The following is a 16449-nucleotide window of genomic DNA, read 5'->3' as shown; positions in this document are numbered from 1 at the left end:
TTTGCGAGGTTTTGCATCAAGGGGCGAGTCACAGGTTGTTGTTTCATGGAGGAGGGTGTGCTCGTTTCGAACGATGGGCAGCAAGCTGTTCAGGGGTCGCGAGTTGGAGAGGATCTTGAGCACCAGGTGGGAGCGGCAATTTGGATTTCCTGAATCGAGAGTGATCAAGCTCTGTCACATCTTGCACTGCGGCAAGTTGCAAGAGATACCTGGGCCCAGAATGAAATCGGTTAATCCGAGCTGGACGTGCGCGAGGAAAGGAGAGTAATAAAGGCAAACCTGGCGCAGTACAAAAGTTCGATATCTTTCGAGACGTTGTCTCTGGACAACGCGTCCCGATACGCGTGTACCTTGATGCCATTTTTTGGGTTCATGGCAAAGTTGCGCGACAAGTCATCAATGTGCACCGTGTTCTTGGCCGAGTACTGCCCCGGGAATTTGGACCACAGGAGACCTGCAGATTGATGTCGATTAGTCGCGTAGAAGAAACCTTTGCGAGAGACGTGTCTCGTGTCGTACCCAGGGCTTTCACTTCGTGCTTGAACGGTTGACCATTCCTCTCGCTGTAGACGGAAAACATGGGTTTGCGATCGATCGTCGTCACCACCGGGTAATCCGCTCTCTTTGATGGACCAATCACCTAGCAAGAGTATGCCGCTTCAGCATCGTCGGGAGCCTTTACCACCAGAGAGAGAAAGGAACGACTGACATCGAGTTCGACCAGCTTTTGCTCGAGCCAGCGCCAGCTCGTCTGAGACCAGATGATGATATCGTAATGCGGTGAGATGAAACGTAAGAAGTCGTGGAGATACGGACGCATGAACATCCTGAAGAGGCAACGAAGGCAATGAGCGGTTCGTGCACGTGGCCCTCGATCAGAGACCAAACAGGCGCCGACTCACTGAGTTGAAAAGTTGGTTTCCTTCCACAGCGACGTGTCAAGGATGCATCCGTCCAGATCGAGGACTGCGAGAGGTTTCACGTGACACGGTCAGGGACAGGCTCGGTAGGAACAGCTCGCGGTTTTCGAGAAGCTCACCCAATAGCTTCTTCCCGCTTCGGGGAGCGGACATTTGGTCAATCTGCAGCTTCTCTGCAGTCTCTTTGAGCTTCCTGCGATTCCTGACCGACTCCATCGCTTTAAGGGCTTCCTTTGTCGCTCCAACATAATCGATATCGGGTTCGTCGCCCGTGGAGACCGGACCAATCGATTTGTGTTCTTCTCCTTCGGGCGTGCCGATCATCATGAACTCTTTCTTCTTGCCAGCGGTTCCCAAGCCCAGGTTGACCACCTCTTCCTCATCTCCCGGGAGTTTGCCCTTGAGGAGACCGACCAGCTTCATGCGATCTGGAGGGACGCCCGTGAGAGAGAACAGGATCGCTTTGAGATCGCCCTGTCGCAAGCATGCTGGGAGTCAGTGACGGTCTCGAGCTGAGTAGACCTCGATTCGGAGAGAAGTGCGACTCACCACAGTGTCGGAAGCGGCGACTTGCAGCTCGTGCGGGGTTCCTCTCCACTTCATGACTAGCGCGTAGACCTCCTCCTCGGGCAGCTCGTCCGGCAAGTCGCTCATCGCGAGCGTCTCGCTGGATGAAGGACCGGTTGACGAAGTGGGGAGAGTCGACAGGGAGACCTGCGCGGCTTCGCTCGACACTTGAGCAGATGTGGAGGGGTCCATACTGTGCGAGTACCTGGCTAGGGGATCCTTAGCTGAGCCGTATTGAGAAGGAAGAGACGGGGCAATTGAGTGACACGTGACTTATTCTTCTCGCAAATGCACGCGCACGCGCACCCGCGAGCGAATCTCATCTCTTGACCAGTCTGCTAATGTGCCTTAACAAGGAAGCTTTCATACAACGATACACCCATTCCTCCTGCAAATTCCAAGGTCCTCGCGCTCGATTCTACGTACGACAGACGCGGCCGCATGCATGAGCTTTGCACAATTCGATTCAGCATTTGTCGCCGTACAATGGTCCACTGACTAGGAGCTCGCAGGCATTCGTCGAGAGACATTCCCGTCCTAATTCCGCACAAGTGGAGACAGGCAGAGGAATGCAGACGGTTCCGCTCACGTTCGCGACTTGGCACAATCTCGAGGCTGCCAGTCCTACCTGAGGATGATGCGAAACCCTATGCTGATACAATCCTCGTCTGGTGTTGGGATCGGTATGCAAAAGACGCGCAAGATCTTCAGGGATCCCCGCGGAAGATTGATTTGGTGAATTCCGTCGAGCTGTAATTTGCATAGGCGATACAATCATACAGGGGAGAAGCGAGTCTTTCGTTCAAGCTTTGCTTCCTGATTTGGCGAGTGGAACGAAGTCAGCTTCGCGGTCGTGCAGGTTACGTAGGAAACGAGCGGAAGAAGCGCGAACCTTCGATATTCTGACTCAGTGCACCACCTCGCACGCGCGTCTGCTGATACTGCTCTCGCTTCTTGACGTCGTTCTTCTGCTTGAAGTAGATAAACACCGGCAGCGCGACTGATAGGGCAGCAAATGGGTGGATCAGGGATCCTGTCCGAAAGGAGCCGACGAGAGACCCGACGGTACTCACGACCGAGGACACCGAAGAAGGATCCAATAGTTCCGCCTGAACCGAGCAAGAGGAGAGGTACAGGATCAGCGAAGCCGCGATCAGGGGTCGACAAGGGCGGTGGGGGCGCAGCGGTACAAAAGGAGCGTACGCATGGTAGACGCTGCCCGAATGGGAGCCTCTGACGGTCCCGAACGAATGGTCATTTGATCTGCAAGCTGGATCTCAGGTGATGGGCGGAGCGAGGATCATCTTCTGGGAACTTCTTTCCCTCGGCACCTTGCTGTCACGCGACGTTTGTCCCATGTTCATCCACGAAACAATCGATCAATACATACTGCCTATCAGTCGAGTGAAACAAACCGTCAGCACATCATGCGTCAGTCGCGTAGCGGCAACAAAGCAAGGCGATCAAGACCTGGTACGAACGATACGTGAGCGGGCCGCTGCAAGCTGATCGGCCGCCTGTCTGGCAATTCAGGGAATTCTTGTGAGCTTGCCTTAGAGAACTGCAGCGCCGAGGGACGGAAGCGACACCGCCTCGGGTATATACCGGGACCCGGGCACTCTCTAGAGATCTGATCAGCGACTTGTGTTCAACCTCCCACCTGACCACGATGGCGGCGCCTGATCCCACTCGTCCCGAGTCGTACAACCACCGCTTCGTCCTTACAGCCGCAGGCAATCGCTACCATGTCGTCGATCAACCGCCTTCGCACTACCGGGGACAGATCTCAAGCGCTCCCACTCTGCTCCTCTGTCACGGCTTCCCTGATCTCTGGTTCGGATGGAGGTATCGTGCGTTATGCTGCTGCGGCACTGCTCGTCTCCTGCAGTGGACCCGCCAGGAAAGCTGATAGATCCGGCTTCCCCACATCTCCCGCACCCTGCTTGCAGAAATCGCTGCCTTCGCCGCTCGAGGATGGCGCGTCATCTGTCCTTCGCAGTTGGGATACGGAGACAGTGACAAGCCCACAGATCTGCGCAAGTACAGCTACAAGAGTGTCGCGTACGACATGAACAGCCTCCTCAACGAGCTCGGTTGCAGCGCGCGCGTAATCGTCCTCGGTCACGACTGGTCCGCCTCTTGATTCCGGAGCGCATCTACAGCAGAACTGACCTACTCACGATTTTTGCAGGGGAGGAATGGTCGCCTGGCGCTTCGCCGACTACTTCCCCGACCGTATCATCGCCATCGCGAGTGTCTGTACCCCGTACATGCCTCCGGCCCAGCCGACGACCCCGTACCTCACCCTCAAGGAGCTTGTAGACGCCAAGATGCCCAACTTTGGATACCAACTCGTGAGCCGCATCCCAACTCCCTGCGAGCGCACGGACACCTACACGTCAGACGCTGACCCACTGGACGTTCTCGCAGTTCTTTGAGCAGCAGGCTACTGGACCGAAGCTCGACGAGGCTGCACCGCAGTTTTTCGCGGGCATGTTCAACGAAAAGTGGAAGAGCGAGAAGAAGACTGGCGGCATTGCGATCAAGGAGGGCGTCATGCAGAGGATCATCGAGGGGTGGATCGAGAAAAAGAAGAACGGCGAAAAGCTCAAACAGCCCACGTCGGAACCTGTGAGTGTCGGAAACTGTGCTCGACTCCTACGACAGACTCTCAACCATACTGGTCACAGGAGTACGACTACTACCTCAAGACATACCAGAAGAACGGGATGCATCACCCTCTAAACTGGTATCGAACTCGCCGCATCAATTTCGTCGAGGAGCAGGAAGCGCAGCTTCCACCGTTCCCCGCGCACATTCCCGCTCTCGTGCTCTCTGCCGCTCGCGACGACGCCTTGCCCCCTTCGATGGCAAAGAACAAAGCTGTCCGCAAATGCTTCCCGGGAGGCAACTTGCACGTCGAGGTCATCGAGGAAGCCGATCACTGGGTCTTGCAGGTGGGCCACCTTTTCTCAGCTCGGTCGCTCGACCCCGAGCGGAATCAACTCGACGCTAGCAATGACCATGCTGATTCCGCTTCCCTGCAATGTTGCGCGCAGGACCGTCGGTTCCGGGATGCGATCACGAAGCAGCTTGCTGAATTCATCGAGCAAAACTTTGCGAAGGAGCAGAAAACATCCTTCAAATTGTAGTTAATCTGATATGACCCGTCTCTGGCCAATACTAACCGAGAGAGCGTATGAAATCTCCTGATCGCGTGTGCCGCAGGTCCGACAGATGTGTAGAACCACGAGGAGCAGCGTCCAGACTCCAGAAGCTCAATGAAAAATGCACCAGGCCTGATCTGCAGAGCTGCATTGTATGCAAATCCGTCCGGCTGCCGGCATGGACGCGAGTAGCCGGAGCGTTCATCGACGTCCGGGCGCAGTCCATCACGCGTTCAATTTTGTCGTTCACACAGCCCGGTGGATCCACCACGTAGCAAGGCTCTTTATAGCAACGTGACGAGACGAGGTAATCCGCTCGGATCCGACACTTGCGCAATAGAGAAGGTCTGACCTGGCGAGATTTGCCAGCCCCTTTCCGCTTTTGGGATTTTCGCTTTCCCCTTGCTTCCTCCGAAATGTTTCTCCCCTCTCATTCTAGACCGAAAATCGCACCTCCTGCGGTGTAATTTGTTAGGCTCACTCGCTTGGAGAGACCTGGGAATGGCCGGCCACTCTGTGTAGAGAATTGACTGTCACCTCCAGCCTTCTCTCCTTCTTCACTCGATCACCTTGCTCGGACGTCGTAGCATTCCGCTTCGACGCAATCTTACCACTCCTAGAATCAATGACGGAAGTGAACCACCGAAAGCCTTCTTCGCCGTCGCTATCGCCTACGGCACCCTACTACGGTCTCGCTACGCAATTGCGCACACCGCCAGCCGACTTCACGCCGTCGTTCCCCATGACAAAGTCGCTCTCGTCCTCGTCAGTCACCAACAGCGCGAAAGCACCGAAAAAAGTGACGCCGGCGATGCGGGACGAGTTTGGCTTCGCGCCTAAATTTGTACCCCAATGGAGCTCGAAGGGAGAGCAGAATCAGAATGCTGAAGAGGATGTACAGGAGGGAGGCGACGAGACCGCGATCCGCGGACAGGGGTCTCCAACCTTCGCTCGTACCTCGCCGAAACAAAGCCGGACCTCGGGACGACACAGTACCGCGCCTCGACCTACACACACTCCTCACCTCTCGCAGTCAGGAATCTCGAAACACCAGCGCAATGATTCACTCCGTGACACGCCCGTCTTCGGAAAAGTCGACTTCAACTTCAAGCCCATGCAACAGCCTCTCGATCTTACGGTGACGCTCGATCCCGTCGAGTCGACTACTTACCGGATAGAGGAACAGGACGAGGGAGCTGTCGCGCCCACCCGCCAAGGAAGCCTGGCGAGGGCAAGGTCGATGCGTCCAAATACCGCGAAATCTCCCGCGCTCGACTACAACTCGGTCAACCCCACTCAAGCTTCTCCCACCGTGCCTCCCGCGTCTTCGAACAATGTCCCTGCTCCGTCTCCAATGCTCCCGGACTCGTTCACAGCGGCATTCCCCCTCTCACGGACTATCACGCCAGCGGCAAAAGGTTCAATGAACTTGATTACCCTCGCCCGTCGCACAACGCATCTCGCCGATGTGCCTGGGTACGGATGGAGGCTCGATTTGCTCGAGAAACTCGAAGTCTTGACTGGATCGTTCATTGCAATTCGCGATGCCGAATCGATCCTCTCCATCGGCCAAAGTCAAGCAACTGCATCCGTGAGCATTCCCGGTAGCACCACATCTTGAGAATCTCAGCTGATCGTAGACAATATCCTGAATCTGCAGAAGGCTTCCAAGCTTGAATCGCGCAAATCACAGATTTTCATGCCTACATCTGCTGCCGCTGACGCTACGAAGCTGAAGCGACGCCCATCAAAGTCCAAGGCCGAAGATCACTCGTCCTTCTTCAGCAAGATGAAGAGGGCGTTGAGCCACCCTGGCGTCCCTCACGGTATGCGATTTGTCCTGGATCACTCCTCCTGGCACATTCCCGCTCACTCTCTTGTCCCTTTCTGTTCCCATACAGGCAAAGATGCTGCCGCAGTACCGCCGATGCCACCGCCAAAACGGGTGGTATTCGGTCAGAAGCTCTCGCAGATCGCAGAATACGCTTTCGTGACGAGCATGATTGCCGGACAACGTCACGACCTTCCGGGTGTCTGCTTCAGCACGGTCGAAGAGATTTACCGTCGCGGTCAAGGATCAAAGGTTCCGGGTTTGCTCCAGCTTGCCGGTGAGCCAGGACGGGTTGCAAGGCTCGTACAGATTTTCGATAGCGCACCCGACTATGGAGAACACCACGATCTCAGTGTCGAGTCGATTCACAACGTCTGCTCTTTGTAAGCAGTCTCCCTCTTCAGAAACAGGGAATCCAAGCTTATGTTGCCATGTATGCGTCGACAGGCTAAAGAAGTATCTCCACGATCTCCCGGAATCTGTTCTCGACGAGCGGGTGTACCGGCTGTTCCTGTCCAGTTGTGTCGATTCGTCCAACTCGCTACCTCGTCGGGTCGCCTCCGCCCAGATCATCCTGCGCCTCCTGCCGACCGCGAACTTCTCCCTCTTGGTCTACCTCGTCGCTTTCCTCTCTCAAATCCCGCTCTTCCCGTCAAACCCCCTTGCTCTCACTCGCGTCTCCGAGATCTTTGCCGCATCGATTATGGCGCCTCGTAAAGCTCCGAGCTCGCCGACAACCGCGAGTCTCAGCAAAAAGCCTAAAGCTCAGATGATCATCACTGGTCCTGCCGACCTCGCGACCGACCACGACGGCAAGAAAGCGAATCAGGCGCTCGAATGGCTCCTGTCCAATTGGAGTGCCGTCGCAGACGGTTTGCTCGAGCCGGACTTTGACGTGGATATCGATGCAATCGTACACGGCCACGAGGTCGCGGGTGCAGATGAGCCTGTCGCTGGCAGCCCACCGATGGTTCCCATTCCGACGTCGCCTGCCAACATGCGCACTTTTGATGTGCCGCAAGCTACTCGAGCTGCCCCGGCTCCACCTTCTGATGCATTTTCAACCTACACCTCGACGGCTCCTCCTCCTGTCCCCTTCGTCGAATCGGTTCCGCCCAAGTCTGTCGATCAAGTTGCAGGGATCGCTTCGAGCGACGTGCCTCAGGGCCTCGATTCGATCGAAGACGAGGAAGAGGAGGAAGAGTCCAGTGACGAAGCGACCACGAACGACCCATCTTTGCTCAAGACGTCTCGTCCAATGTCTGATTCTTCTTATGCGACTTCGATCGCAACTCCTCCCGGCGGGCACCCTGAAGACCAGAGGGGCTCGAAACTTACGGCTCACGCGGCGCGTCTCTCTCCCGAAGATGAAAATGGTACGTGATCCGCCCGTATGCGAGGCAGACCTTGACGGCATACTCACCTCTTGCTTTTCTGGTTTTAGGTCCCCTCGACTTTGCCTCGATGAACGTCGGTGACGATGTCGTCGAATTTGATGGTAAGTGCTCGGACCTCTTCCGGCCAGTGAGGACATCAACGCTTACCTTGACTCATTCGTAGATTACTCATCGGTCTACTCGTTCCCTGCGCCGCCGACTACCGTTCCCTCGGAGACTTACCGCAACCGCCTGCCCTCGCTACCTCCCTCTCCGTTCCTCACCCAGGACGAGATCGCCATCGCTCTCGCCGAACAGGACAAAGCTGTTCGATCCGCCACGATTCCCCAAAGCTCGACGTTTGCTCCTCTCGACCACGGTGACCAAGAGGTCGACGACGACGAGGATCGTACTGAAGATTTGGATGTCTCTGCCATGTCGCATGCGCCCGAGATGCCGGCGATCAACCTCGCCGATTTCGAACCGAGACGACCTTCCGTCTCGGCCATCGCCGCGCCTCACCTCGTACGATCGAAATCGGTGCAACTCGAAGAATCGCGCAACCTCATCCAGCAACAACGACTCGAGATCCAATCCTTGTGGTCGAAATTGACGGGACTCGAATCGGAGCGAACGCAGGAACGACAAGAGATGCTCGAATTGACCAACGAGGTCGAAGGGTTCAAGCACAGTTTGAGAGCGCAGGTCGAGCAGGTAGAAGGCGGAGAGCAATTGCGAGCCGAACTCGAACAGGTCCGAACGCAGCTCAAACAGAGTGAAGAGGATCGGGAACAAGAACGAAAGAAGTCGAGGGAACAAGTTGAAAACCTCGAGAAACAGTTGGCCGACATCCGAAAGGTCCTTGTGCCCCTTCTCGGCAACACCCTGTCCGCCTAGTGTCGTCTGTTCATACGTATTCTTGTTGTATCTCTGCACTGTCGCTGGCTGTATCGCTTCCATTCCGCTGTTATAGACATATGTAGCGCTCTTTACTGTGCGAGATGCGGGATGCGGGATGCGAGATGCGAGACGCGAGATGCGAGAGAGTGGAGTGCATGCGAACGAACAGACAATCTAACGATACAATAATACGACAATGAAAATGACTACTGCTAGTTTCTCGCCCGCGACCTCGATTGGCTGAACTTGCCAAAGTCGTCCAACGCTGCGTTCTTCGACCCCGACGGGGTGCCACTAAATCTGGCCTTGTTGCGCTTGCTGCCTTTGCCCCTCTGGACTCGTTCGAACCGAATCCCATCCAACACGTACTCGATCGCCTTCTCGACTTTTTGCCTAAGCTCCCTCGCCCTCGTTTGGTCAGAAAAGATGGGAGCAAGTCGGTACGAGAGCCACAGGTACAACGTGAGGCATCGATGGAACGATTCGAGTGACTGCAAAGTTGTCGGGGAAAAGATTGAGGTGAGGTTGTTGCTGCCAGAGTTTGGCTCGTTTCGGACTTGTCTCGCGTGTTCGACCGATTCGAGATGATCGAACAGTCCTGACGAGGCAGCCCAATCTTGCATGAGGATTGGTTTGCCCTGGGCGAAACTCTTGACGAACCCAACGAGCGCCGACACGACTTGTTGGTCCCGAAGGTTGACCGGGGCCGAACCGAACGTGTACCGCTCTTGGAACGTGAGCGGTTGGATATGTGCGATCTTGTCTCCGACATCTCCCCATGACGCCGTTCCGGTCGACCTGTAGTGGGGTTTCGAACGGGTGATGGAGCGGGCAAGAGCAAAGATCCTCGACATGCGGGTCGAAGGTGGCAAGAGTTGATAGATCTGCTTGAACGTGTCGAACGGCGCGATGAGTGACGCTCGAGTCACCTGTACAGTGGGTTCCTGCATGGCCGCTTGCAAGATCGGAAGATCCTCGGCATCGAGGGTCGTCGCTTCCCCATTCACCGAATCGGCTTCGATCGCAGGCGGGGACGCCGGATTCAAGTCGAGATCTGGTGCAGAAGGCGAGATGGGCGTGTGCACTCCGTAACGACCTGCTCGACCTGCGATCTGTTTGATCTGAGGTGTCGGTAGTCGGATCTCGGCTCGTCCGTCCCACTTGTGCAGCGATTCAAACACTATCCGTCGAATTTTGCTATAGCGTGCGAATTTGTCAATTCGACATTGTCCATCGAAGAGGCTGTTGTTAGAGAGAGACGCACAGGTTTAGGCCCATCCCGACAGCATCACTCGCAACCAAGACATCGTACTCGCCCGCGTTGAACGCACGGGCCTGTTCCTCCCTGACTTCCGGCGGCAAACCTCCATACGCGACTGCGACCCTCAAGTTGGTCTTGGCCTCGATCGCACGCTTGAACATAAAGATGTTGCTCCTCGAGAAGGTCACGAGGCAATCGCCCCTGCGGATCTTGGACAAGTCTCCTGCGAGCGAATAGTCTGCGACCGAGAGGGGCGACAATCGCTGATACCGTTTCACGACACACTCGTCGCCCGTCTCCCGTGCAATCTGCTGCACGAGTTCGACGACGGACTCTTCTCCGCAGAGATGCAGCTCGTCGCACAAACTTCCCATGACAGCCTGCGTCCACGCCGTGCCCCGCTGCGGGTCCCCAATCATTTGAATCTCGTCAATTACGCCGACGTCCAACTTTCTGGTCATCGGGAACATCTCGACCGTGCAACTGATCAGTCCCGCTTCGGGATCCAAGATGCGTTGTTCCTCGCCCGTGATCAAGTTGCACGTGCGTTTCGGTTCGTTCCCGATCTTGCCTTCGTTGAACCTCGAGAACACTTCATGAGCCAACAACCGGAGCGGACCTGCGTACGCGCCCGTGCGCGCGCGTGCGAGTGCGACGAGGGCTGAATAGGTCTTGCCCGAGTTGGTCGGTCCGACGTGGAGAATCAGTTTGCGACGCTGTTGTCGTGCGAGTGGGTAGGTCTCGTACGCGAACCGGTTGTCGGCGATCGTCGCGAGTTGCTGCAGAGTTGAGAGGGTTGCGTTCGAGGCGGGAGAGGTCGTGGGTGGAGCGAGGGGTACCGATGCGCGCACGAAGGCCAAGAAGGTCGACAGGGATGCCGACCACAGTGCGTCCTGACCTTCGGTGATGTAGTTCGACCGGAGTGCGTCCCAGTCCCACGAGATGCCGTCCTCAGGTTCAGGTTGAGGGTTGCGCGAAGAGTGCTCGATCGAGATGACGGCATTCGAGGCAAAGTCTTGCGCAAGGACGGCGAGCTGGTTCGCATCGACTCCAAGGTCGTCTGCGAGAGCACGCAGATGGGTCGAGCGGCGAGACCACGTGTGCTCGAGGTGGTGTACCAACTTGAGCTGCAGTTGGTGGCGCGTGATCGAACTCGGAGCCTGTTTCGGGTTGCGCCCCCGGGATTGATTGCTGCTGTTGTTGCGCGGCTTGTACGGCGACTTGCTTGGCGAGGCCGATGTGGTGGACGCGCTGAACCGAGGTTTGGGTTGTCGAACCTGACGCGCGGCGATGCTTGCGCTCGCAAACGTGCGAACTGACTGCAATGACCTCACTAGCCTGATTGCCGTGGCTACCATCGCGGAAACGACCTTTCTCGGAGCCGAAGAAGGTGAGACCGGACAAGTTGGTTGATGAAAAAAGTCTCGCTGCGATCGCTTGCACTCTCCTCTGCTCTCATCTCCTCGAGCAGGCCCTACTTTCGCTCACCATGGCAGACTTCATCATGACTCTCGACTCGGACGACGAGCCGTCGACCTCGACCGCGCCTCGCCGTCAAGCGAAAGCGAAACCCGAACCGCAGGCGCAGCCTCAATCTCGCAAGCAGCAACAGCAGCAGCAGCGCGCAAACAAGAAGAAGCAGAAGCAGAAGCAGAAGCGCGTGCTCGACACGGAGTTGTCCGACTCGGGCTCGTCGGACGAGGAGACGGTCGAGTTTGGCACCGCCGACGCTGTCGGCAAGATGGACAAGTCGTTCGTGTTTGATGGACTCGGAGGTGGATTTGTAGGCGACCGAAGAAACAACGTCTGGGTGGGTCCACCCCCTTGCGGCTCCCGACTGCTCCTCTTGTTCTCGAGCGCTTTCAATCCTTACCGACCCTCTTTGAGCTTCTGCAGGATTCGGGCGAGGCTTACATTCGGACGCGACCTAATGCCATTGTCAGTCTTGAATCTCTCTTATCTCTGTGACCGTCGACTCGGCGCGACGAGCTGATCGGGAAGTGGCGCTACAGCCTCGAGTGACGGTCGACGAAATCATCGCGAGGCGAGCACCCGAGCGTGAAGCTGCGAAAGCGACCGCAGAAGCAGAAGCACTCCTCGCTGAAGACGACGATCTCGAAGCCGAGATGATGGCCGACCTCGAAGAGGACGAAGAAGAGTTTGGAGGCATCGGCAGCAGCGACGACGAGGAAGGACTCGGATCGGACGAAGCCCCTTCTGACCTCGACAACGACAATAAAGATGAAGACGACAACGATGCTGAGGAAGATGCAGCAGAGAAGCAGGAATCGGTTGAAGTCGACGACGAGGACAATTGGCTCGGACTCGGAAAAGTCAGCGACGGCGAGGAGGAAGACGAAGACGAAGAAGAGGAGAACGAAGAAGACGAGAGTGCGTCTGGCTCGGATGAGGAGGACGATCAAGACAATACGGTGGTCAAGGGTAAGCTGCACTCTTGTCGGACCGTGTCGCCCTCGGATCCTGACGAGACTGCGTTTCTTCAGGAGCAACTTCGGCATTCGCTGCCCTTGCCGATATGGAAGATGACGGAGACATGTCTGATGCCGCTTCTGAAGCTGCTACCAACGAAGAGACCGAGACCGCACTCTCGAAAAACTTTTTCACTTCGCACCGCAACGCCTCCGCCTCGACCCACAAGTCCCTCTCTTTCAACACTCTGCCGAACGCAACCCTGTCACGTCAACTTCTTCTCGCGCTTGGTTCGCTCAACCTGACGACACCGACCCCGATCCAGTCTGAATGTATCCCGCTCGCCATGATGGGCAAAGACATCGTCGCCTCTTCCGCGACGGGTTCCGGAAAGACTGTGGCATTCTGGGTCGGAGTGCTCGAGCGGTTGTTGCACCGTGACCGCAAGAACCCGATGACTCGAGTTGTGGTCATGACTCCGACTCGTGAGCTCGCGGTGCAGGTGCATGGAGTTGGAAAGGCGTTGGCGAGGTACACCGATGTGCAGTTCTGTCTCTGTGTCGGTAAGTTTGACTCGCTCTCGACCGTGATTTGACAAAGTACTGAATCGAACACGCTGGACAGGTGGTCTGTCGCTCAAGGTGCAGGAAGCCGAACTCAAGCAGCGACCTGATGTTGTCGTCTCGACTCCCGGTCGTCTTATTGATCACGTTCGCAACACGCCGTGTTTCACCATGGACGGAGTCGAAGTTCTCGTGCTCGACGAAGCAGACCGAATGCTCGAAGAGGTGAGAATCATTGCATCTTCCTTCTACCTCAACGCAATGCATTCACTCACATACTGCGCCGATGTGCAGGGTTTCCGCGCCGAATTGGAGGAGATCATCTCTGCTGCGCCCCGCTCCAGACAGACGTTGCTCTTTTCGGCGACCGTTACCGAGAGCGTGTCCGAATTGACGAGGCTGTCGATGAACAAACCCGTGCGAGTCAAGATCGACGAGATGGGCGCGACCGCCAAAGGTCTCGAACAGGAATGTGCGTCTTTTGAAAAGCTCGAATGCGCTCGAGGTCTTTCACGTACTGATCCAGCCACTCGCGCTCAACAGTCTTGCGCGTTCGAGGAGACAAGGCTGGAGAATCGATCGAACTCAATTCTCGTTCAGGAGAACGACACCGAGAAGCCTTGTTGATCTCGCTGTGTACTCGATCGTTCTCGTCGGGTCGCACGATCATCTTCTTCCGTTCGAAAGCGCAAGCCCATCGCATGAAGATCTTGTTCTCGCTGTACGGTCAAGGGCTTGAGCGTTCGGACGAGTTGCACGGAGACTTGACCCAGGAACAACGGTTGGCGAGTCTGAAAAAATTCAGGGAAGGTCAAATCGGGTTCTTGCTCGCGACCGACTTGGCTTCGCGTGGGTGAGTCTGGGTGGTCCCATTCGCGCGCATCCGACCTCGCAAGTTCGTCGCTGATCCGTGATCACTGCCTAGTCTCGATATCAAGGGAATCGAGCATGTCATCAACTACGAGATGCCCAAGTCGATCGAGATCTACCTTCATCGTGTCGGACGTACTGCTCGTGCGGGCAAGAAGGGACGGTCAGTATCAGTCTCTCGAGTCCTTGCAAAGGACGTAACTCATGACAGAGACCGCGCGTTCACAGAGCACTCACCCTGGTCGGAGAATCGGACCGGAAACTGGTCAAACTCGCCATGAAGCACGCACCCCAAGAAACGATCAAGCAACGCACTGTACCGACCGATGTCGTCAACGCTGTCATCTCTGAGTTGCAAGCGATGGAGAAGGAAGTCAAGGAGGTCATGAGGGAAGAACGCGAGGAGAAAGAGGTCAGTCCCGCTCCCATTCCACCGACGTTGCTGCAATGTTGACGCAAGCCGCGGCGTCGCTACGATAGTTCCGACGGGGCAACATGGAACTGCAGAAGGCGCAGAACTTGTTGGAGCACGAAGCTGAGATCAAGAGTCGACCTGCGAGAACATGGTTCCAAACCGAAACTGAGAAGAAGACTGCTCGGAGTACGTGTCCTTCCTGACTCTTGTGAAGCAGATGTACTAGGGACAGGGCATCTGACCCTCTTTGCGGCGATACTTTGCAGATCTCGGTACCGCTGAACACAATTCGAAATTCTCGCAAAAAGCCAAGCGGCCACTCGAAGAGGAGGAACCCCTTTCGAAGCCTGTACGTTGTCTTCTCGTCATTGAGAACGAGCGTTCGTTGACGATTGATCTCGCTTTTCGACTGTTTGTAGCCGAAGCGAACTCCGTTCTCCGGCTTGTCTCGCAAGGAGAAGCGTCGCAAGATCATGATGCGAGAGGAAGCTGAAGATCGAGAAGAAGGGGTGTCTCAGTCGATCGGAGCATCGATTCGTTCAGTCAAGAAGGCGGCCCGACCGACAAAGATGTCGCACGCTCGACCCGAACGACCTGACGGCCCTCCGGTCAAGCAGAAGAAGGTCAAGAAGGCTGCGTTCGACAAGGAGATGGGAGTCGCAGGTGGAGGCAAGGGCGACAAGCGAGAGGGCAAACGGGAGCGAGCCTTGTCGAGAGGAGAGAACCCGGACGCCGAGAAGAAGAAGAAACAGAAACTCGGTCGGATGGGTCCCAAACCCAAGCGCAAGTAGATCCGCATTCCATGATCCCTCTGCAACTCCTCGTTTCTCCTTTCAATTGTGCATGTCGCTTGAAACAGAGAGAAGAGAGAAAGTCTCGCATTATCGCGTGTCCTCGTACACGTTCTGGCTCTGGATGATTATAACAAGCTTCAATCGGATCATTTACTTATTTCTAATCGAGCCTCGACGACGATAATCTCGCGCGTTGCAATTTGCACCGCCCGATCGAGAGAGAAGTCGCGACGTCCAGATTCCGCTCATTCCCATTATTCGCACCATGCCTCGCTCGCCCTCACCGGTCCCGCGCTCGGAGCGTTCTTATCATTCGTCTAGCAGAAGGGACCGAGACGAGCCTGACAGACGCAGGAGTCGTTCCCCACCACGCGAAGAACGTCGCAGGCATCGAGACGACCACGACGACGACCACGACAGGCGGTCCCGCAGGAACGGCAAGGAGCGAGAGAGGAGTCGAAGTAGGAGTCGGGATCGGGGCGAACGTCATCGACACAGGAGAGACCGTGACAGGTCGAGATCCAGATCAAGGTCGAGGTCAAGGTCTCCACCTCGTGACAAACACCGCTCGAGCAGGAGACGAGAACGATCAAGATCTCGTGATAGCTCTTCTGGTTCAGACAGCGAAGACTCGAGTGGTCGTCGCAGCAAACACCGCTCGAGGAGCTCGAGGCACGGCGAAAGCGAACGCGACCGAAGACGTCGGCGCGAAGAGAAGAAGGAACGCAAGGCCAAGGTGAGATTTCCGTCGTTGTACTCGCTTGCCAGCTTGCTCATACCCACTCGCTACAGCGCGAGGCAAAGAGGCTCGCGAAAAAGGGAATCGTCAAGGTCGAAGAGTTTGGCAAGCATGGGATCCTTACGGAAGCCGACATCTACACAAAGGCCGACGAGTTTCACGCGTGGCTGATTCAGGAGCGCATGGTGAACCCTGAAACCCTCTCGAAGCCAAAGGAGAAGGAGATCTTCAAGACGTTCATGGAGGATTTCAATACGTGCACGCTCCCTCACGAGAAATATTACGATATCAAGAAGTACGAGAACAAGATGCAAGCTGTCAGGATGGGCGAGACGGTCGAAGACGATGTTTATGACTTCTCGAAGGATCTCGCGAATGCGAAACAATCGGCGAGACGTGCCGCCGCAGCCCACGTCAATACAGACGCAGACGCGCTGTTGCACGACCGGGAAAGGCTCGAAGAATTAAGGAAGCTGCAGGCAGAACGGATCGAGATGGAAAAGATGAAACGGCTTGGTATGGACGTCAAGGATTCGATGGGAATCAGGACCGAGAAGCGCTAGAAGTCTGCTGGAGAAAGCTCCTCATGTTTGAATCATTCTTGCATCCATAAGGT

At 56.1% G+C, this 16449-nt stretch overlaps 7 protein-coding genes across 7 annotated transcripts; 4 read left to right on the top strand and 3 right to left on the bottom strand.

The window, feature by feature from the left end:
* Positions 1-43: 43 nt before the first annotated feature.
* JCM15063_003454 (uncharacterized protein) lies at positions 44-1679 on the bottom strand (the record flags this gene model as incomplete). The annotated part of the gene is made up of 7 exons (XM_076675375.1): positions 44-209; positions 280-454; positions 520-640; positions 710-827; positions 903-966; positions 1040-1394; positions 1470-1679. The coding sequence occupies 7 exons, from the start codon at positions 1677-1679 to the stop codon at positions 44-46; spliced, it is 1209 nt and encodes a 402-aa protein (XP_076537459.1).
* A 610-nt stretch (positions 1680-2289) lies between these two features.
* Positions 2290-2745, bottom strand: JCM15063_003453 (uncharacterized protein; the record flags this gene model as incomplete). Its single annotated transcript, XM_076675374.1, has 4 exons — positions 2290-2303; positions 2380-2487; positions 2561-2596; positions 2691-2745. The coding sequence occupies 4 exons, from the start codon at positions 2743-2745 to the stop codon at positions 2290-2292; spliced, it is 213 nt and encodes a 70-aa protein (XP_076537458.1).
* Positions 2746-3156: 411 nt separating this feature from the next.
* JCM15063_003452 (alpha/beta fold hydrolase) lies at positions 3157-4639 on the top strand (the record flags this gene model as incomplete). The annotated part of the gene is made up of 6 exons (XM_076675373.1): positions 3157-3337; positions 3437-3617; positions 3679-3841; positions 3918-4118; positions 4178-4444; positions 4547-4639. The coding sequence occupies 6 exons, from the start codon at positions 3157-3159 to the stop codon at positions 4637-4639; spliced, it is 1086 nt and encodes a 361-aa protein (XP_076537457.1).
* A 640-nt stretch (positions 4640-5279) lies between these two features.
* On the top strand, positions 5280-8758 carry JCM15063_003451 (uncharacterized protein; the record flags this gene model as incomplete). Its single annotated transcript, XM_076675372.1, has 6 exons — positions 5280-6245; positions 6315-6480; positions 6556-6868; positions 6933-7861; positions 7930-7983; positions 8046-8758. The coding sequence occupies 6 exons, from the start codon at positions 5280-5282 to the stop codon at positions 8756-8758; spliced, it is 3141 nt and encodes a 1046-aa protein (XP_076537456.1).
* A 215-nt stretch (positions 8759-8973) lies between these two features.
* Positions 8974-11380, bottom strand: SUV3 (ATP-dependent RNA helicase SUV3; the record flags this gene model as incomplete). The annotated part of the gene is made up of 2 exons (XM_076675371.1): positions 8974-9958; positions 10026-11380. 2 exons carry the CDS (start codon positions 11378-11380, stop codon positions 8974-8976), a joined length of 2340 nt encoding a protein of 779 aa, XP_076537455.1.
* A 131-nt stretch (positions 11381-11511) lies between these two features.
* Positions 11512-15091, top strand: JCM15063_003449 (DEAD/DEAH box helicase; the record flags this gene model as incomplete). Its single annotated transcript, XM_076675370.1, has 12 exons — positions 11512-11832; positions 11919-11960; positions 12035-12464; positions 12527-13015; positions 13077-13240; positions 13310-13487; positions 13559-13868; positions 13941-14048; positions 14114-14297; positions 14366-14486; positions 14567-14649; positions 14720-15091. The coding sequence occupies 12 exons, from the start codon at positions 11512-11514 to the stop codon at positions 15089-15091; spliced, it is 2802 nt and encodes a 933-aa protein (XP_076537454.1).
* Positions 15092-15359: 268 nt separating this feature from the next.
* JCM15063_003448 (uncharacterized protein) lies at positions 15360-16396 on the top strand (the record flags this gene model as incomplete). Its single annotated transcript, XM_076675369.1, has 2 exons — positions 15360-15830; positions 15887-16396. 2 exons carry the CDS (start codon positions 15360-15362, stop codon positions 16394-16396), a joined length of 981 nt encoding a protein of 326 aa, XP_076537453.1.
* Positions 16397-16449: the final 53 nt, after the last annotated feature.

This window comes from Sporobolomyces koalae (genome assembly GCF_050403365.1).
Source record: "Sporobolomyces koalae JCM15063 DNA, S_koalae_JCM15063T_v1_ctg1, whole genome shotgun sequence".
In the NCBI taxonomy this organism is placed as follows: Eukaryota; Fungi; Basidiomycota; class Microbotryomycetes; order Sporidiobolales; family Sporidiobolaceae; genus Sporobolomyces; species Sporobolomyces koalae.
This window is presented reverse-complemented; position numbering and strand designations above follow the sequence as displayed.